The sequence below is a fragment of the Acomys minous genome (assembly GCF_964271855.1).
Source record: "Acomys minous genome assembly, chromosome: 11".
Lineage (NCBI taxonomy): Eukaryota > Metazoa > Chordata > Mammalia > Rodentia > Muridae > Acomys > Acomys minous.
Genome location: NC_140492.1, coordinates 13,262,811 through 13,280,593, shown reverse-complemented (window position 1 = coordinate 13,280,593; position 17,783 = coordinate 13,262,811). Strand labels below are relative to the sequence as shown.

Genomic DNA, 17,783 nt, shown 5'->3' with positions numbered 1-17,783 from the left:
TGGCGGGGAGCGCGGGGCCCGCGCGGCAGGCCTGGTTCCGGGGCTTTCCCCCCGCCGCGGCCCCCCCGCGACCGCCTCTGTGTTTTGTTTCCGCTGGTCCCCGGCGCTGTGACTCCCATTTCCGTTCGTGGAGACTTGAGGGAGCCGGGTGGGGAGGGGCGGGAGAGGCTGTGCGGGGAGCCGAGGGGAGGGGCGCGGGGAGCGGCGTGGCCCGCGGCCTCGCTGCGGGACGCTGCGGACTCGCCCAGTCTCCGGGCGCGGTCCCGTGCTCCGCGTGCTGCTGGCTGCCCACCTAGTCCGGGCGTTCCCCGGGCCCTTTGGATGATGCCACCCCAGTCTGTCACCGTACTTGGCGATCCCGGCACTCCAAATTCAGTTTCCCTTCTGGAACTGTTTCAGAATTGTACCGGGGCCGTCATACTGATCTATAGGAGGACTTTCTGTTTCTATCACGAAGAAGTCAATGAAAGTTAATGTAGCTTACCAAACTTTTTCCTTTTGTCGTTGGTGTAGTGCAGTGAACACAACGGTGGAGTTTAAGGATTCCACCCTTAGCATCAACAGCGTGCACAATGGTGCCAGTGCATCGATTCAAGCCGGTGAATAGTCATTTGAGAATACAGCCATTGGTAGGCCAGTGAGATAGTTTGACAGGAAAGGCACTTGTTACCAAGCCTGTCTGAGTTCAGTCAACCCTTGGGACTCACATGGCAGAGATAACTAACCGCCCTCTGACAGCCACGCATGTGGAAGTCCACATTATACATGTGTTTGTGTGTTCGTGTGCATAAGTTACACACCAGCTTGGCTGATCTTGAACTTACTACATAGGCAGACTACGCCGGCCTGGAGTTTAGAGACCTATCTGTTTTCTGAGCACTGGCATTAAAGGTGTACACCACCATGTCTAGCAATAATTAAGTGCAGTTTTAAAAATCACAGAATTAGATTGAGCCGATGATAGGTCTGGTTGCTGGGAAGAGTAAAATATTTGTACAGATTCACCATTGTCACATTCTTAGGTACCCCACAGTCTTAACTCCGCAAGAAACCGACTACCTCATTAGCATGTTTTTCTCCCTTCTCTGTATGCATACCTGGATGCCAACTGAATTTAAGTTCATTTTACAAGTACAGAAGTGTATCTTGGGGAGACATAGACGTGACATAGTGAGTTAAGTACTAAATGAGGTATTGAGAGACCAGGTACTGAACTAACACTAGTCACCGGATTTTCTGCCAACTAAAACCTGCAGAATTGAAAAGTGATAGGAAAACCCATATGCCCATCACCCAAAGAAGGCACTATCAGTACAGATTTGAGTTTTGCTCATTACACACTTTTTCCTAATGTCGATGGTATTTTCTAGGAAATATGCAATACAAGTGACTTTTTAGTTTTAATTTTGGAATTATTTACATCTGTACATTTCTTTCTTTCTTTTTGGTTTTTGGAGACAGGGTTTCTCTGTGTTATCTTGGCTGTCCTAGACCAGGCTGTCCTCCAACTCACAGTGATCCGCCTGCCTCTGCCTCCCAAGTGCTGGAATTAAAGGCGTGGACACCACACCCAGCTCTGTATTTCTTAATACCCTGAATTCTTTCAATTTGCTTTGGTATGAATTTCCTTCTTCTGTGCTATGCTTTGTCAACTTTGGTAGTTTGTCCCAACTTTTTTTTCTCTCTTTTTGGTCATCAGTTGACTGAAGAGTTTTCCATGCTATGCTCCCTTGTCACTTTCAGATGTGGATACCTTTTCTATCTGTAACTTGTACATTAAACAAGAATTTTAATGTTGATGTAATCAAATCAGATTTTTAGCTATACAGTTAAAATCCATCTCCCTCCATGTTAAGATTCAGGTTTGAATCCTAGTTGGTTTGGTATAGTTGATTTCATTTGCTTTTGACTTGAATTAATTTACTGACTTAGACTGGGCTAACAAGTTTCAGTAAATAGAGTAATAAAATCACTATATCAGGCTAATAAATGCCACTTTAAACAAAAACTAGTCTATAAAACCTGTGTGTGTGTGTGTGTGTGTGTGTGTGTGTGTGTATGTGAGGGGGGGCACTTCTGCATGTGTGTGTGTGTGTGTGAGAGAGGGGGGGGGCACTTCTGCATATGTAGAGTACCTCTTCTCCCACTACTCTGACTCAGTTTTGGACTCTTTCCTGCATATCATTTTTGTTCATGATATTTAAAAATCTCTTAAAATTTAACTCTTGCAGGGCTGAAAATTTGAAGTGCTTCAACCATGACTAAGAGAGAAGCGGAGGAGCTGATAGAAATTGAGATCGATGGGACTGAGAAACCAGAGTGCACAGAGGAAAGGTCAGCACTTTTGAATTGATGAGTTTTAAATATTACCAGTACACCAAGTTAAATCAAGAACCAGGCTAATTAGGTGTGTGGTGCACGCCTTTGATCCCAGCACTTGGGAGGCAGAGGCAGGTGGATCTCTGAGGTGGAGGCCAGCCTGGTCTACGGAGTGAGTCTAGGATAGCCAAGGCTACAGAGAGAAACCCTGTCTTAAAAAAAAAACAAAAACAAAAAAACAGGCTAATATGTTTGTCTTTGATCTGACCTCAGTATTTTAGGGGATTGATTTATTGCAGTTTTTATTGTTTGTTTTTATTTTTCCCTCTCTGACTTAGTAGGTCTGTAGTTCAGAGAGGAGGACATTTTGGAAATGCAGACAGTTGTAATGTCTGCACCCACCTCCACCTAAAGGGCACTCTTTTTTTTTTTTCCCTAAGTGCTGGTGACTTTTATTTCAAAGAAAGTTTAATTCAGCCTGAACTTAACAATAGTTATTTATGAATAACTGCTGCATATTGGTGATGTCAGGAATAAATGAGTAAAATGTCTTAGACTTTCAAATGCCATTAGGAAAGCCTCATATTTGAAAAGACATACTTGTGTAAGAACACAATACTGTGTGCACAGTACTGAGCATAATATAGAGTAAAAGTGCTGGTTTGTGGATTTATAATGGAGCCTTACTTGGAAGGAGGGTAATGATGAATTTAGAATAAAGGGAGCATTTCTCGTAGAAACAGATTTGGAAAAAGTCAGTAGAGAGGTTGTGGGAAATGGTAGGTAGTAGGTGCTATTTTATTCTGTAAAGCAGGAAATGAGATAATATACTAAAGTCAGTTGCAACTGATGGGTCATGGGAAGCTTAGGTAGAGCAGCAAAAAGGCAGGGCAGAGTAACTCACGTCGAGAGGATGCTGAATTGAGGAGACAGCTGAAGTGTGAGCTTCAGGGCCTAAGAGAGCTTTCAATTTGTGTGTCTTTTTCTGCAGCAGAAGAAATAGAATGCATGTTTCTCTTGATTAGATAGATAGATAGATAGATAGGTAGATAGATAGATAATGCCAAACCCTAGCAGCTTAGTTAAATGAGCACCTTGAACATGAAAGAGCTATTATTGAAGCTTGTTTCAGAGTTGGGAACCTGGGAGCAGCTTACTTAGCCAGGTGCTTTTGACTTTAAGAGCCTATAGTTGAGTTGTCAAAATGGTCTAAAATCACCTAAGACTGATGTGGAGCTATAAGATTTGCCCCACAGATCACTCTTGATACTGTGGCAGGAGCCTCAGTGTGCTTAGAGAGCCTTTCTCTAGGGCTCTGCAGATCCTCTGAGAGGGTGCCAAGGTAGAAGCCATTGTGTCTCTTTAAGTAACTCAACCTAAGAAACCACACATGATTTCTGCCTTAGTTTTCTTGTCACACACCTCAACATTTGTTTGGGTTGTGGGAAGAGCATTGTGTATTTCCTTTATGCACACAAGCACTCCCAAGTGATCCACAGAGCTTGAAGAATTTAGCACAGGTCCTTTGCAAGTGTCTAGGCAGGGAATGCGTTGCTACCATTGGATCAGTGTAAAGGAGGCTAAACGTATTCCAGCTGTAGCATTTTGTTGCTCTGCTTTGTAGGAAAGAAGAAACAGAAATATGAGATCACCCACATTTATTCAAAAGAAACTCTTTATTCAGATTTCTAGATTTCCCAAGGTTTAGATGAAAAACTTAATGCACAGTATTCATACAGAAGTGAAAACTTAGATTCTATTTTAAAGTAGCATTTGGATCTTTCAAAAAAAGATCATTACTAAAAGGGATAGGCTATTGTGCTTATAACCAAAAAATACACCAAAATTGTTCACTTAGTCAACAAAACAAAACTTTTACATTAACCAAGATTAATAATATGGCATTATTTATTTTAAGTAATATTATTATGAGTGGGTCTGTTTTGTAAATTTTAAACATTTTAAGAAAAAAAAATGTAGCCAGGCGTGGTGGTGCATGCCTGTAATCCCAGCACTTGGGAGGCAGAGGCAGGCAGATCTGATGTGAGTTCAAGGCCAGCCTGGTCTGCATAGAGAGTTTCAGGACAGCCTTATACAGAGAAACCAAGACAAAAAAGAAAAAGAAAAAAGTATAATGTATATATTCACTAAATATTGCACATATGTCATTATGCTTAGAAAATATGTAGAAATAAAGCAACAAGTTGTTTACATGTGCACACTCATGCACTTACGCAAGTTTGGGTTGAATGTGAATGTTTGCATGCCACTGCATACATGGGGATGTCTGAGGTCAGCCTCTGGTATGGGTCTTCATCATTTAGACGGGATCTCTTGTGTTTGCTGCTGCATAGGCCCATCCGGTGGGCCTGTGAGCTTCTGGGGATTTCCCTGTCTTGTCTTCCATCTCACCATAGGAACATTGGCTTTACATGGGTTTTGAGCAAACTCTGGTCCTCAACTTGTACAGCAAGTGCTAGTCTACTGAGCCATTCCCCTAGACATTCACTGGTGTTTTATTTTATTAGAAGCTACTTTCGTTTTTGATGTGTCTCAGTGTGAGTATTTACAGGTGAGTTCAGGTGCCAGCAGAGACAAAAGCATCATATCATGGAACTGGAGCTTCGGGTGGGTGTAAGCCACCTAAAATCAACTCCTGTCCCCAAGTGCTCCTAACCACTGAGACTCCTTCAGTCCCTGCTTCATACTTTTAATGCATATTTTTTTAATAACTGTAAAGAAGTTTAAGTCATATTTAAAATAAGTATTTTCTCAGTTTTTAAAAATCTGAACAAACAGTTCCTTTTGAAGGGATGTTTCCTCTGCCCTCCTATAAGTGTTTACAAAGACATATGTACAATTACTTATCAAAGTTCGAGCCTATTTTAACTGTGAAATAACAATATACAAAAACTCTAAGGATGTTTTAAGGGGCATTATAATTTTCTGAGAATAACATGGAGTAAGGCTAGTTATAATAATTGGTTAGTATTCAAATTAAATTGAAAGCACTTGATTTATATTATTACATTTGTCAATTTATATTTACTCAATTATATTGGGAAGGAAATTGGTTAGTAGAAATGATATACAAAGTTCTGGTTTGTTTCAGCTTAGTTTTGAGATGGCTAATATACCCCAGTGTTATTTTTACACAACTGTTTATTTCTCAGTTTCTCTACTAACCTAGTTACGTTCTTAACCTGGCTATCACACAAATAATGGAAATTCTTTCTATATTTGCTTAATGCATTTGTGTATGTGTGCGTGCACGCACACGCACTGAGCACAATTCAGTTAAAGATGAGTCTGTAAAATAGATTTTTATCTATGCCATTTAAAGAATGGCATGATAAGTCCTGAGTATTTTGTAGCCAAGGATTTATTGGCCATACATAACTGAAGTCCTGGCTGGAGAAATTTTTATATCTTAGCCAGTCTCAGAGCTGTTCCCATGTGAGGGATCAGCAAATTATGTCATGTGTCCTGTTTGTTCTTGATTTCTTTACTTCTGTCTGTAGCCAAGATCTTCAGGAGGTTTCCCCCTGTCAAATCTTATCTCCACCAGACAAGAGCATATTCTCCTCCCCAATGTAACACATTTTCTGTTTTCCATTTTGGAATTGGGACCTTTATATACTGGTGTAATCCAGAACTCCTTTCTAAAAATCCAGTGTATTTTAGCAGGTACACTCATTTAGTAATCTATAATTCTGAGAGTGAACCTATGATAGGCATGGTACATATATTTTAGTTTTCCAAACTCTGTAAAATGGCGCACACAAGCTACTGTATGACTTTGTTTCAAGGCAGTATCTGTATTTCTACTTTAGCACATAGGCCTTCATCCAGTAATTGAGCTGTGACAATACACATAGGGTTTCTAGTCTGACATGTTGGCCTATAGCTGAAGCCTTTCTAGCCAGCGTCTCAATGGGCTACCATTCTGCAGTTTCTAAGAGCCTCTGGATTCTCCTCATCTGAAACTACCTCTTTTGGTGTTAGTGTATGTTCCAGATAGGATTTCTCTGAAGACTTCCTATTTTGATTAAAAGATTCCTATGGCCTTTAATGTAGCATCTTACTTCACACTTCTTTCTTTCTCCAAGTGTGTCTTATTCTGTTCTCTCCCATATTTGTATGCTAAGAGAAACAAACTCAAATGTAGTCCAGAAGCACTGTGTCATTGTGTCTTCCATCCTTTTCAACACAAAAAAATAATCTTCTTTAGTCTCAAAAGCTCTCCTGCCAAGTGGTGGTGGTGGTGCACGCCTTTAATCCCAGCACTCAGGAGGCAAAGGCAGGCAGATCTCTGTAAGTTCAAGGCCAGCCTGGTCTACAAAGTGAGTCCAGGACAGCCAAGGCTACACAGAGAAACCTGTCTCCAAGAAATGAAAGAAAGAAAGAAAGAAAGAAAGAAAGAGAAAGAAAGAAAGAAAAGCTCTCCTGAAGGACTTTACTTTCTTAGACCCAGCTTCCCTTCTAGACTGTAACCAGTTCAGATGCCTGAGGCTTCTCAGTCTGTGTTTGACTTCTGCTTCCAAGAAGAGGCTTTTTTCCCCTGCTAATACGCGCGCGCACGCACACACACACACAGGAAGTTATTCAGTCCACAAGTGTTTGCTACTCTGGCTTGATAACAGTCAGGCCAAGAGCCTGCCTGTTAGCTTCCTGCTTTGCCTAGGAAAGCCTGGCTTCTAGCAGGTTGCTTGTGTTAAAGAGTCAATCCCAAAACACACACACACACACACACTCTCTCTCTCTCTCTCTCTCTCTCTCTCTCTCTCTCTCTCTCTCTCTCTCTGTCTCTCTCTCTCTCTGTCTCTCTCTCACACACACACACACACACACCACAGCACAGGCTTTTTAAAAGAACTGCTTTTGCTTTGCCTCTCTGGGGTTTGTATCAGTTGTTTTTCTGCAGCCTGCTGGAGGCCTTGATGCTTGCAGGGGGTAGGGTGGGGTGGGGGTTCTAATCAGGAAGCTGTGAACCTTATACACTACTGTTGATCTCTTAATGAACAAACAGAACTAAAAAAATTGCTTTCTATTTAAGTTTAGAGTTTATGTAAATTCTGGCTAGATTAGTGTAAATTCTGCCCCATGTGGTATACCAAAATATTAGTTATTTTTATATAACTGTTTCTCAGTTTCTCTCAACCTGGCTATCACACAAATAATTGAGATTCTTTTTTATTTGTTTAATAATAAGCTTCACAACACAATAACTAAGCAATTATTACTCTATACTTAACCCTCTAAGCTCATTTGGTTTCCTCCCAGTGTACATCCCAGAGAGATACGTGCACTTTGTAGCTTTCATTGCTGAGTTCTTTCCTCAACTGTTGAACCTTTCCTGTGGCTGAGTCTCCTACTTCCTCTTCTAACTCCTCCCCTGGCTTGCAGGAAGTTCAGCCCTAGTCTTTCCCCTGCTCTATTAGCTATAAGCTGCTTTATCGGCATAGCAATGGACAACAGGGCAGCAGTGTTTATACAACATTGAGACAGATGATTACAACCATATATGGGGTGTACAGACATCAGCATTTGAATTACTCAATAATCTTATACCTACAGCCCAAGTGTGTGACCTTGAACTACTGATCTTGCTGCCTCTACTTATCAAGTGGTATGATTACAGGCTTCTACCACTATCCCAACAAGTTGTAGTTTCTAAGGACACAATGTATTTTCATGTTTCTGAGAATTCTTTAAATTCTTTAAGTTCTTGAAAATGAGTTAGTATGTAATACAAAGGCACACATTTTCCCTTCAATGGTGTTTGTTCAATATTTATGTGCTAGCACATACATTTGTATGTATGACTAAGCATGTTTTCAAGAGTGCTTTAAATTTTCAAATTAGCTATGAGATTTAGTTTTCACATTGAGAAAACTAGTTGATGAGTCTAACACAGCTCAAAGGAGAAATGAATTGAGATGTAGTAAGGAAAGAATTTCAAAGATCGTCTATGTGTGTGTGTATGTGTTGATTTCGTTTTAAGCATAGTGTTACTTTCACATTGGGTAACATGTAATTATTAACCTTTATTTACATTAACATTTAGCATTGTGGAACAAACGTATGCCCCAGCTGAATGTGTAAGCCAGGCCATAGACATCAATGAGCCAATAGGCAATTTAAAGAAACTTCTAGAACCCAGACTGCAGTGTTCTTTGGATGCTCATGAAATTTGCCTGCAAGATATTCAGGTAAGATTTATCTTCATCGATATCTATAAATAGATTTGACCTAGGATGTAAAATTTGACCATTTAGAAATAAAAATTCTTTCAGCAAACTTCCTATACCTAAAATTTTAAAGATTAGGTAATAAAATTGAAATGAATGAATAATAACTCACTCATTCCTTTTTACTTTTATTAGTAAATAAAACCAAATTAAAGTAGAAATCAAATTAAAAATAGAGTAGTGGGAAGCACATTGACCCCAAAGACTAAAGAAGTTTGTTCTGACTGACAACTTGCTTTTATGTGAGTTTTTTTACCTTTAAAATGAGATCCCTTGACTAAATTGTTTTTATTTCCTTTTTCTCTGGTAGTAAATTTCGAATGCCAGTTGCTGTTTTTTGGCATTGCAGTATTACAGTATGTTTTAAACATCCCCACAGACTTGTTGTAATACTACTTTAATGTATAAGAAATAGGTAGCCTTGCTGAAATAGTTTCTATGACTTCTTAAATTCACAAATTAGTACTGGTATCTGTATACTTTTCTCACATTAACATATGAATGCATATTTTGTCATCTTTTGAATTGTTTGCTTTGCTTTATTCTGTATTGTCTGTAATCCTGTCTTGTGATACCATTTTCCCATTATTACAGAGCTTTGCCTTTTAATTTTAAAAATTCAGATCCTCTGCAGTTACTATTAACCAAGATTCTGTTAGAAAATAAATTGAAACATGTTAATGGAATTTATGCATTAGCTACATTATCCATATTTTCATCTTTTTCATCCAATATATATCTAGTAAACGTTAATGGTGATTGGATATTGCTCTTCTAAAATTAAGGACTATGGTTTAATGTACTTAAAATAACATGTTAAGTTTCTTCTTAGTAGTGAGAAGATAAATTACCCTGATCTGTTGAAAGCAGTTACTGTTTAGTGTCTTATTAGAAATGTAAAATAACCAACTGTTCCACATCAAGAAATTGTTCATATGTGATGCTTTACCTGCAAGAGCAGTGGTATATTCATAAAGATTGTTATCATATTTTTGCAGACAGTTAAAAACAAATTTTTTTAAAAACAGAATTTCAGTAAATTCAGAATGCAAAGTAGTCCTTAAAAGTGGTAAACTAGCACTCTAAAACAGCACATCCAAATGATCCTATTGAATCATATTAGTCTTTTTTAAAAAATGATCATTTTGTTAATTATATTCTACAGTGACAGATAGAATATCTGTCCTATTCATAATGAGACATGGCCTGCAGAGGACTTATTTTATCCTAGTGTCTCAGTAAGCAATTTCTGGAAGAATGGAAGTAAGTGTGGACCATTAACCTGAGGTGTGTGCTTGGATCTACGGGCATTTCACTTCCCTTCTGGCACCTTTCCTCACCTGAACAAACAGTGTGAGCATGGCAGCTCCTGTTACTCATGTCAGTGCTTGCGTGCATTTGGCATCAGAGTGTGGCTCCTGGGAAAACCTTTGTATCCTCAGATAAATGCCTACTTGAAAGCTGCAGGAAGCATCACTGAGTTGTCCTTCTTTGATGAATATATTACATGATCAACCATGTTGGAGCCTTGTCTTTGTCCTCGTCTTAGTGTGCTGTTGTATTTAGGACTGGAATGCTTACTCTTCAAGATATATTATGTTGACCATAGCTTTTAGTGGATAATGCTAGTGTCCTCTAGACACAGAGGACATTCTTGATGTTAAGAGAACTAAGTGCCAGGCAAAGATTCACATTAAGGAGTAAAAACTGCCACATACATCCAGTGCAGTGTGTTTGTTTTGTCTCTGCTCAGTTTGGATATGAAGTCCACTTAATACTGTAGGCTTTATGTATAAGACATTGTAAATGACTGAAATTGTGATTGTACCATGACTGAGTTCTTGCTAATGTGAGTGAGCGGAGATTTGCATGTACCACAGCATAGATGCAGACTCCCATGGCAGCCTATCCCAAGCTAGTAACCCAGTATCAGAAGTAAACACTATTTTCATCCCATTAGTAAGCCATGGTAGAAAATACATTGACTAGAAGGAGAGATGAAGAGAAAAGAGAACCGTTGTGTGTTTTGTTTGGTTAGTTGCTTGGTTTTGGTTCTCAAGGTTTCTCTGTGTAGCATTGACTGTTCTGGACTCGTTTTGTAGACCAGACTGGCCTCAAACTCACACTTGCCTCCACCTCTTCCAAGTGCTGGGATTAAAGGAGTGCACCACCATTACAGCTGAAAAGAGCACCATTATTCCAAGGATATGGAATTATGATAAAAGCAGATCCAGTATTCAGATCATCAATCATTTAATTTTATTAACTTTGTGACCTGAGACTTTAGAGTGAATCCTAAGTTTTAATATGTGACATTAGCTACAAAGGAGATAGGGCATGTTAGTAAACAGATAAATCGTCAGCCACTAGTTAACATCCTTCCTTATTGTGGTAAGCATTGCATTGTCTTGTACTTTAAATGCAGAATGAAGAGTTGCCTGTTTGCATTATTAAGGTCCAAGCTGAGTTTACAGAGCTCTTGCAGAAAACTGCCATGTAAAATTATTTTGCTGTGGCAGAGAATGGCTGCAGACTGGCTGCCTGGGGTGTGTGAGGCTCTGATTGCAGTCCTCAGCACCACCAAAACAGAAAAGTAAATTTGGCAGGGCTTTGCTATTCTCCATTACCTCCTCACTGCTTAAAATAGTTTTAGTTTTAGCATGTAAGTAATGTCACAGATAACTTTGATAATTGCATTCTTATAATTTAACTAGTATGCTCAGAAATTAGCCCCTATTTGCCACATTAATGTATATAAAGCATAGTAATGTATCAGATGACTGAGTTAAAATAATCTTGCTTATCTATGTTTAGCTGGATCCAGACCGGAGCTTGTTTGACCAAGGAGTGAAAACAGATGGGACTGTACAGCTTAGTGTACAGGTAATTTCTTACCAAGGTAAGTTGCTCTATCGGCAGGTATTTAAAAATGTAGCTTATGTTTTTCTGACAAGATAACTTAAAATTGCCTGTTGAAGGTGGTTAAGATGAGTGTTCAGATGACTTGCATGATCTCATATTCATGCTTTTCTTTAGTAGCTCTATCTGTTAGAGTCAAACTGAAAGTATGGCATATTCCACATAAAGTAGATGGTGGTATATACCAAACTCCAATGTTAGCAGAATCACATTATTTTTGGTTGTGAGCCAGAGCCTTTAATGGCTGAGCCATCTCTCCAGCCCCAGAATCACATTATAAAGAGCTATTTTTCCAAAGAATTCTTACTCTTGGAGAATTTCATTATATTTTTATCATATATACTCCTGCCCTTAACAATTTATTTTCTTTTTAATAAATACTATAGCTTTTTACAGCTGTATCTCATTGCTCTTAGGGTATACTTTCTAAATGTAATTGTTATTTCTGAAATAGCTTTAAGTTTTTGCCTGACTAAATCTCCACTGAGGAGTCTTTGTAATGATAAATCATTTACCGTGTATGTTTCTGTCCACAGGAACTACAGTTCTTACTAATATAGGGCTTGAATGTCTTTAGAATTTGGGTTAATTTGTGTGAGTTTAATTGAACAAAGTCAGCCAATATTTAGGGCCAAAAGACAAAAGGCTGAGGAGATGGCTGACTGTCAAGTGCTTATTGTGTGAGCATGAACTTTTGAGTTCAGATCTCTAGCACCTTGTAAAAAGTTGGACACAGTGGTATTAAGCTGTAATCTCAATATTGGGGGACAGAGAAAGGAAAATCCTTGGGGCTTGGTGACTTTCTGGTCAGATGAATTTAAAGTACAGGTTCAGTGAAAGATCCTGAATCAAAAAATAGGTGGAAGAAGACTTCCCACATCAACTCTGATTTTCATGGGCATTCATACACCCGTACACACACACACACACACACACACACACACACACACACACACAACTGCAAACACAATAATGAAGTAAAAAGAAGGCAGGCAGAGCCAAGCACAGTGGCTTGTAAGCCCAGTACGTGGGAGGCAAAAGCAGGGAGATAAGGAGTTACTATCGTAAGCTCTGTAGGGAGTTTGTGACTAACCTGGGCTGTATTGACATTATTTATTTGGAGAGGGGTGTTCTCATTTTAATTTTCTTAGAGAGTTTGTAAAATTTTGAAGAATGTGTAGCACTCATTTATGCACTCTACTATGGTTTCTATTTTTTTTTTAAATTCATGTTAATATGTTCTTTCATGCTCTTTTATATTACTGTTGTAAGAACTGGCACTTTTTCTCCATGTGGTATATGTAGGTAATATATGTCAAGCTTATGTACCCAGGTGCAAATTATTGCTAAAAAATTTCAACACTACATTAAAGAACTTTTGGATATTTTTATGTAGATATTAAATTTTACTACATTTGCTTTTACTTTTTTTTCTTCAAGCATGGATTTTTTTTAACTATTTCAAGATAAATTGCAAACATTATTTTTTTTAGTCTCTAAATATATATCATCAGTATCTGTTTGCTTAAAAACAAGAGTCTAACTTAGGCTGGGAATACAGCTCAGTGCTAGAGAACGCCCCTTGAATGTGAGACCCTGTGTTTGACCCCCAGCATTACCATAAAAGAATGTTCAAGCATTCTCTTATATAACACATTATAATTACCAAGGTGAGAAAGTTAATATTGATATAGTACTGTCCATGTTGAATTATACTTACCGGCAAAAAGGATCTGTTCACTTTCTCACTATTTCAAGAACATCAACATTTTTTTTTCTCTCATTTAGAAAAATAAACTTTATTTTTATTTCTTTGTGACTTGAGGTTTTATTTAAATTTTTGCTTTTGTTTCTATCCACTGTTAGGAATTGAGCCAAAGCTGAACATTCTTGAAATTGTTAAAACCGCGGAAACAGTTGAAGTGGTCATTGATCCAGATGCTCACCATGCAGAAGCAGAAGCACATCTTGTTGAAGAAGCCCAAGTGATAACTCTTGATGGCACCAAGCATATCACAACCATTTCAGATGAGACCTCGGAGCAAGTGACAAGATGGGCTGCTGCACTGGAAGGCTACAGAAAAGAGCAGGAGCGCCTCGGGATCCCCTATGGTAATGAGATAACTGTTGGTTGGGTGCAGCAAGGGCTAAATTAGATGTACAAAACACCGCTGGGATATGATATACTATTTTCTAATGTAGACTTACTTTCTAGAAAGACTTTTATATATCTAGTTAGTTTTGAACTGTAACATAATGAACAAATACTATGCTCATTGCTAGGAATGCAAAGAATTATTAGAAGAAATTCTGGCCTTAGCATGCTCACAGTGTAGTTGAAGAGAAAGAGTGTCATAAAGTTTAAACTAATACAAACAAAGCATGGCTTTAGAACCTCAAAGAAATCAAGCTGAATATTTTGAGGAATGCCACATGGAATTAAAGTAGTAGTTCATGAATTCAGGACAAGCTTAGGCTTATGTAGCAGGCCCTTTCTCAAAAAATAAACAAGACTGTCATAGGGACCATAGTCTGAAGGAAGTGGGAGTGAGTTTATTCTGAGAAACTGTAATTCCATAAAACAGGAAACATTCAGAACAAAGCTTAGACTGGCTTGGAGGCAAGAGTGTTTAGGATATATTGGATCAAGAGTTATCTCAGACACTGTAGAACTGTTTTTGATCAGTGAAGGTGAGAACTAAAAAAAAAATTAATGTTGCCCATATGTCCCATAAGGCACATAGTGGCTGAGTGCAGAGAAAACAAAATATTTTTACCATTTGTACAATATTAATATTGTCCAGATTCGCATAGACTATGTAATTTCTTTGATAGTAAAAAGGAAGAAATATGTGAAAACAGTGGTAAAGACAACAGATTGTGAACATGGAGAGAGAATATTCATGTACTGACCTAACTTCTCAAGCTTGAGTAAATAGGGCAATAGTTTTGAAACAAATCAGTTGCATCTTCATTACATGTGTAATGTAATAATACTGTTTGCCAGACACTGTAGTAAATTCTGGGTTATGATATATAAAAATAGAGCATGCCTTGTGGTGATGATGACAAACCACTTAACCCTTGTAGGGCTAGCCTCAATACCTTATGCTTGCTAGGCAAGCACTTGACAAGTAGACTAGATTCATAACCCTTGACAGACCTTTGAAAGTCTTTGAGGAAGTAGGGATGTCTGGTTTGGGAAAGATTTCTTAAGGGAAAGTGTTGCTAGCACTTGATTTTGAAGTAAACTGCACAATCCTTAACATAGTTTCAGGAGCACAAATCTCAGGCTGGACATGCAGATACTGTATGGACTTTGTTCATACTGGGCTTGTATTTGAAGCCATAAAAGTAATAGTAATCTTTTGAGAGAGAGAATATGGAGATTCTGAGATTGTACCTGTAGGGCAGGGGAAGGAGAAAGGAAACAGGAAACGATAGAGATGCCAGATACAGTGGCACGCATCTTTAATCCCAGCATACAGTGTCAGAGGCAGGCATATCTCTCTGAGTTCCCAGCCAGCCAGGACTGCATAGTGAGACTCTGATGAGATCCAAAACCAATGGCACCACTGAAGACAGAAGAAAATACCTCTATAGTATAGCTGCAATTGAGAGTTGTAGTGGTTAAGACTCTCCAAAAGCTTTTGAGAAAGTCAAGAATACGAGTTAGCATCTAGTTTGGTAATCAGAGAATTATTGTTCAGTTTAGGTTTAAATTATTCTAGAGTTAGATAAGCTGAATTATAGTCAACTACTTAGAAATTGAGAATTCATTAGAGTTTTTTGAGGCAATAGAGAAGAAAAGTGTTAGGGAAATAAATTCTCAGAGTTGGTAGTGTGCTTTTATCACTATTCTCTCAGTACTAATTACTTAACAGTATTGCATTGCATTGGGTATTTTATTTAGACATGGTTTAAGCTATATGTGTTGATGTGCATCCTTTTTAAGGAAATACTGCACTATTTTGTAGGAGACGGTGTCTGAGGAATTTGATATTCCTGAGGGGTGGTGGCCTCATAGAACCAATTCCCCACAAATACCAAGGGATAGCTTCATGCAATCCTTATGACATGTAGAAACTTACTTTAGGCATGTGGGAACTAGTGTGGTTAGTTTATTTGACCTTTGTGAATCAAGTTAGGAATCATCTGAGAAGAAATGCCGAGGAGGGAAGAAAGGGACATGAATACTCTTGAGCAGTGTTTGCTGTATTTCCCTGAGACATCTTTGGCAGCAGAGTTACATAGGAAATGTAGTACATGAAGGTGACCATGGGTAACAAGATGACTGATTCAGTGTGGCTCAAGGTCCTATGAAGAATGTCATGTACTTAAAATTCACTTAAAACACTTGATGAGATTCTTCTTTTTCTATACCTACATGCAGTTCTTTGACTAATTTGCTAATTAATTCCAAGCAACACTGAAATATAATTAACTAGTTACAACTACTATAAATCTTTGAAATGGTGACCCACATTGGGAAATTCCCTGAAGTTCACATGAATATAAACTAGTTTGCTATCTTGATAGCAGCTTAGATACTTCTTCATGCATGTGGTTGTATGTGTGGGTATTTTTTAGTATTGCCCAATAAACTAATCGGAAGAAGAAATTAATAACTGCAGTTAGAAATCCATCCAAAAAGATGGGCTATACAAAATATTAAAACAATTAAAAACCAATTCAGTATCAAATATATATTTTTCCTTTATGAAATATAAATATTGAAATGTTAGCTAGGCTACGATTTGTACTTTTTTAAGTATTTAAATTTTTTTCTTATTGTTACCAGATACTAACATCTAACAACACATGTAGATTCTCAGGTGTAAGCATAGATTTACACAAGAGGTACTAAAGAGCATATCTAACTGGCCGTCCAGTTCTGTAGCTCTGCCTTCTCCACACTGGTGAGGCCTTTCTTGAGTTTCCTCTCACAAGGCTGATAGAAAGAAAGATGCTTCTCACAGCCAGTTGTGCACTGGCTTTCCTGTCGTCCGCTCTGCTCTCTAGCCACAGCTGTGTTACACTGAACTGCTTTTATCCATCACTAACTCACCGTGCAGTAAATGAGACTTACCTAGCTCTGTGTGCAACAAAACGTTTGCTCTTTTTCATGTTGGCAACTTGGTGGTGTGTGTGGTGCAGTGTATATGGTTTGTTTTGTTGTGTTGTTTGAGGTGAAGTCTTCCCGTGTTTCCAGTATGGACTTTTAACTTGTGGTCATCCAACCTAAGCCTCCCCATTGGCTGGATTTGCATGTTTCCCTTTCTGTTTGATTTAGGCTATTCTTACTGCCTTAGGACTACTTGTTTGTTATAGATCTGTTAGTGTAGTTAGACAATTTTTAGGTTTCCTAAGTTGAATATTGACTTCATTTTTTGTTGTTGTTGAGTGATTAGTTGTTTGTAAGATAGTCTCACTCTAGCCCAGGCTGTCCTGTAGCTCAAGTAGCTCAACTTGTCCTTGTACTTATAGCCGTCTTCCTGCTCAGCCTTCTAAGTGTCCTATTGTTAGTTACAAAGGCTTGTGTCCATGTCAAGGCTTTCTCCCACTTTAACTTACCAGCTGTTAGTTTTTCTCATTCTCACATATATCTGGAAGCAGTTTCTACACACTCAGAGCTGTTGTCTTAGTGCTAAGTCCTCTGTTTTCCATTCTTGTAGCTGCAGCCGATTGTTTTCGTCACAAGTCTTTCATTGTGTTTTCAATTTCTCTGGGTTCCTAAAAATCATGTTTGGTTTTACGCTTCCAAAAGTATTTATTTTACTCTGCTCTGCTTGTGGTAGTGTCTGCGTGGCACATTAAACGACACTTTTCTATTAAGTTTAATGACCCCGTTCCATTATTGTTGTCCTGGGAAACATTCACGGTCTTGAGCGCTGGCTTTTTCATCAGCTCTTTGTATCTTAGTTTGGTTATAGTAAGAATCCCTTCCTTTATCATATTATGCATTAGTATCTATTCATTGAATATGTATTCTTAAAAAACCAGTCCTGCCATATAGTAAATGACCCTTCTGCCTTTCCTGCTGTACAGTCTGAACAGTTTATACTGGGGTCCTCCTGGACAGACACTTGGGTCATACTTTTTCTTTCCTGAATTAATAGGTTGTTGCCCAGCTAATTGTTTTTAAGAACTAGTTGAAATCTCCCCTTCAACTCTGACTTTGTATCTGGCTTGCTGTGCTTGTGCATCTTTTAAAAAACTGTTTCTCTGGCATTTTGCTATTACTTTTGAAAAAAGAAAATATACACAGCCAGTTTAGTATATTAAACCAGATGT

The 17,783-nt window shown here is 38.4% G+C and overlaps 1 protein-coding gene across 3 annotated transcripts in view; it reads left to right on the top strand.

Moving 5' to 3' along the window:
• The window catches only part of GABPA (GA binding protein transcription factor subunit alpha), a 29,284-nt gene that overhangs the window by 643 nt on the left and 10,858 nt on the right, over positions 1-17,783 (top strand). For 2 of the 3 annotated variants that reach the window (XM_084802352.1, XM_084802353.1), the window contains exons 2-5: positions 2,232-2,334; positions 8,387-8,531; positions 11,385-11,469; positions 13,356-13,601. In XM_084802352.1, the coding sequence (XP_084658478.1) occupies positions 2,258-2,334; positions 8,387-8,531; positions 11,385-11,469; positions 13,356-13,601 (553 nt within the window). In that variant the 5' untranslated portion in view covers positions 2,232-2,257. Of the gene's footprint in view, positions 1-269; positions 600-2,231; positions 2,335-8,386; positions 8,532-11,384; positions 11,470-13,355; positions 13,602-17,783 lie in introns of those variants that run through there. The other variant, XM_084802354.1, reaches the window with a different exon arrangement.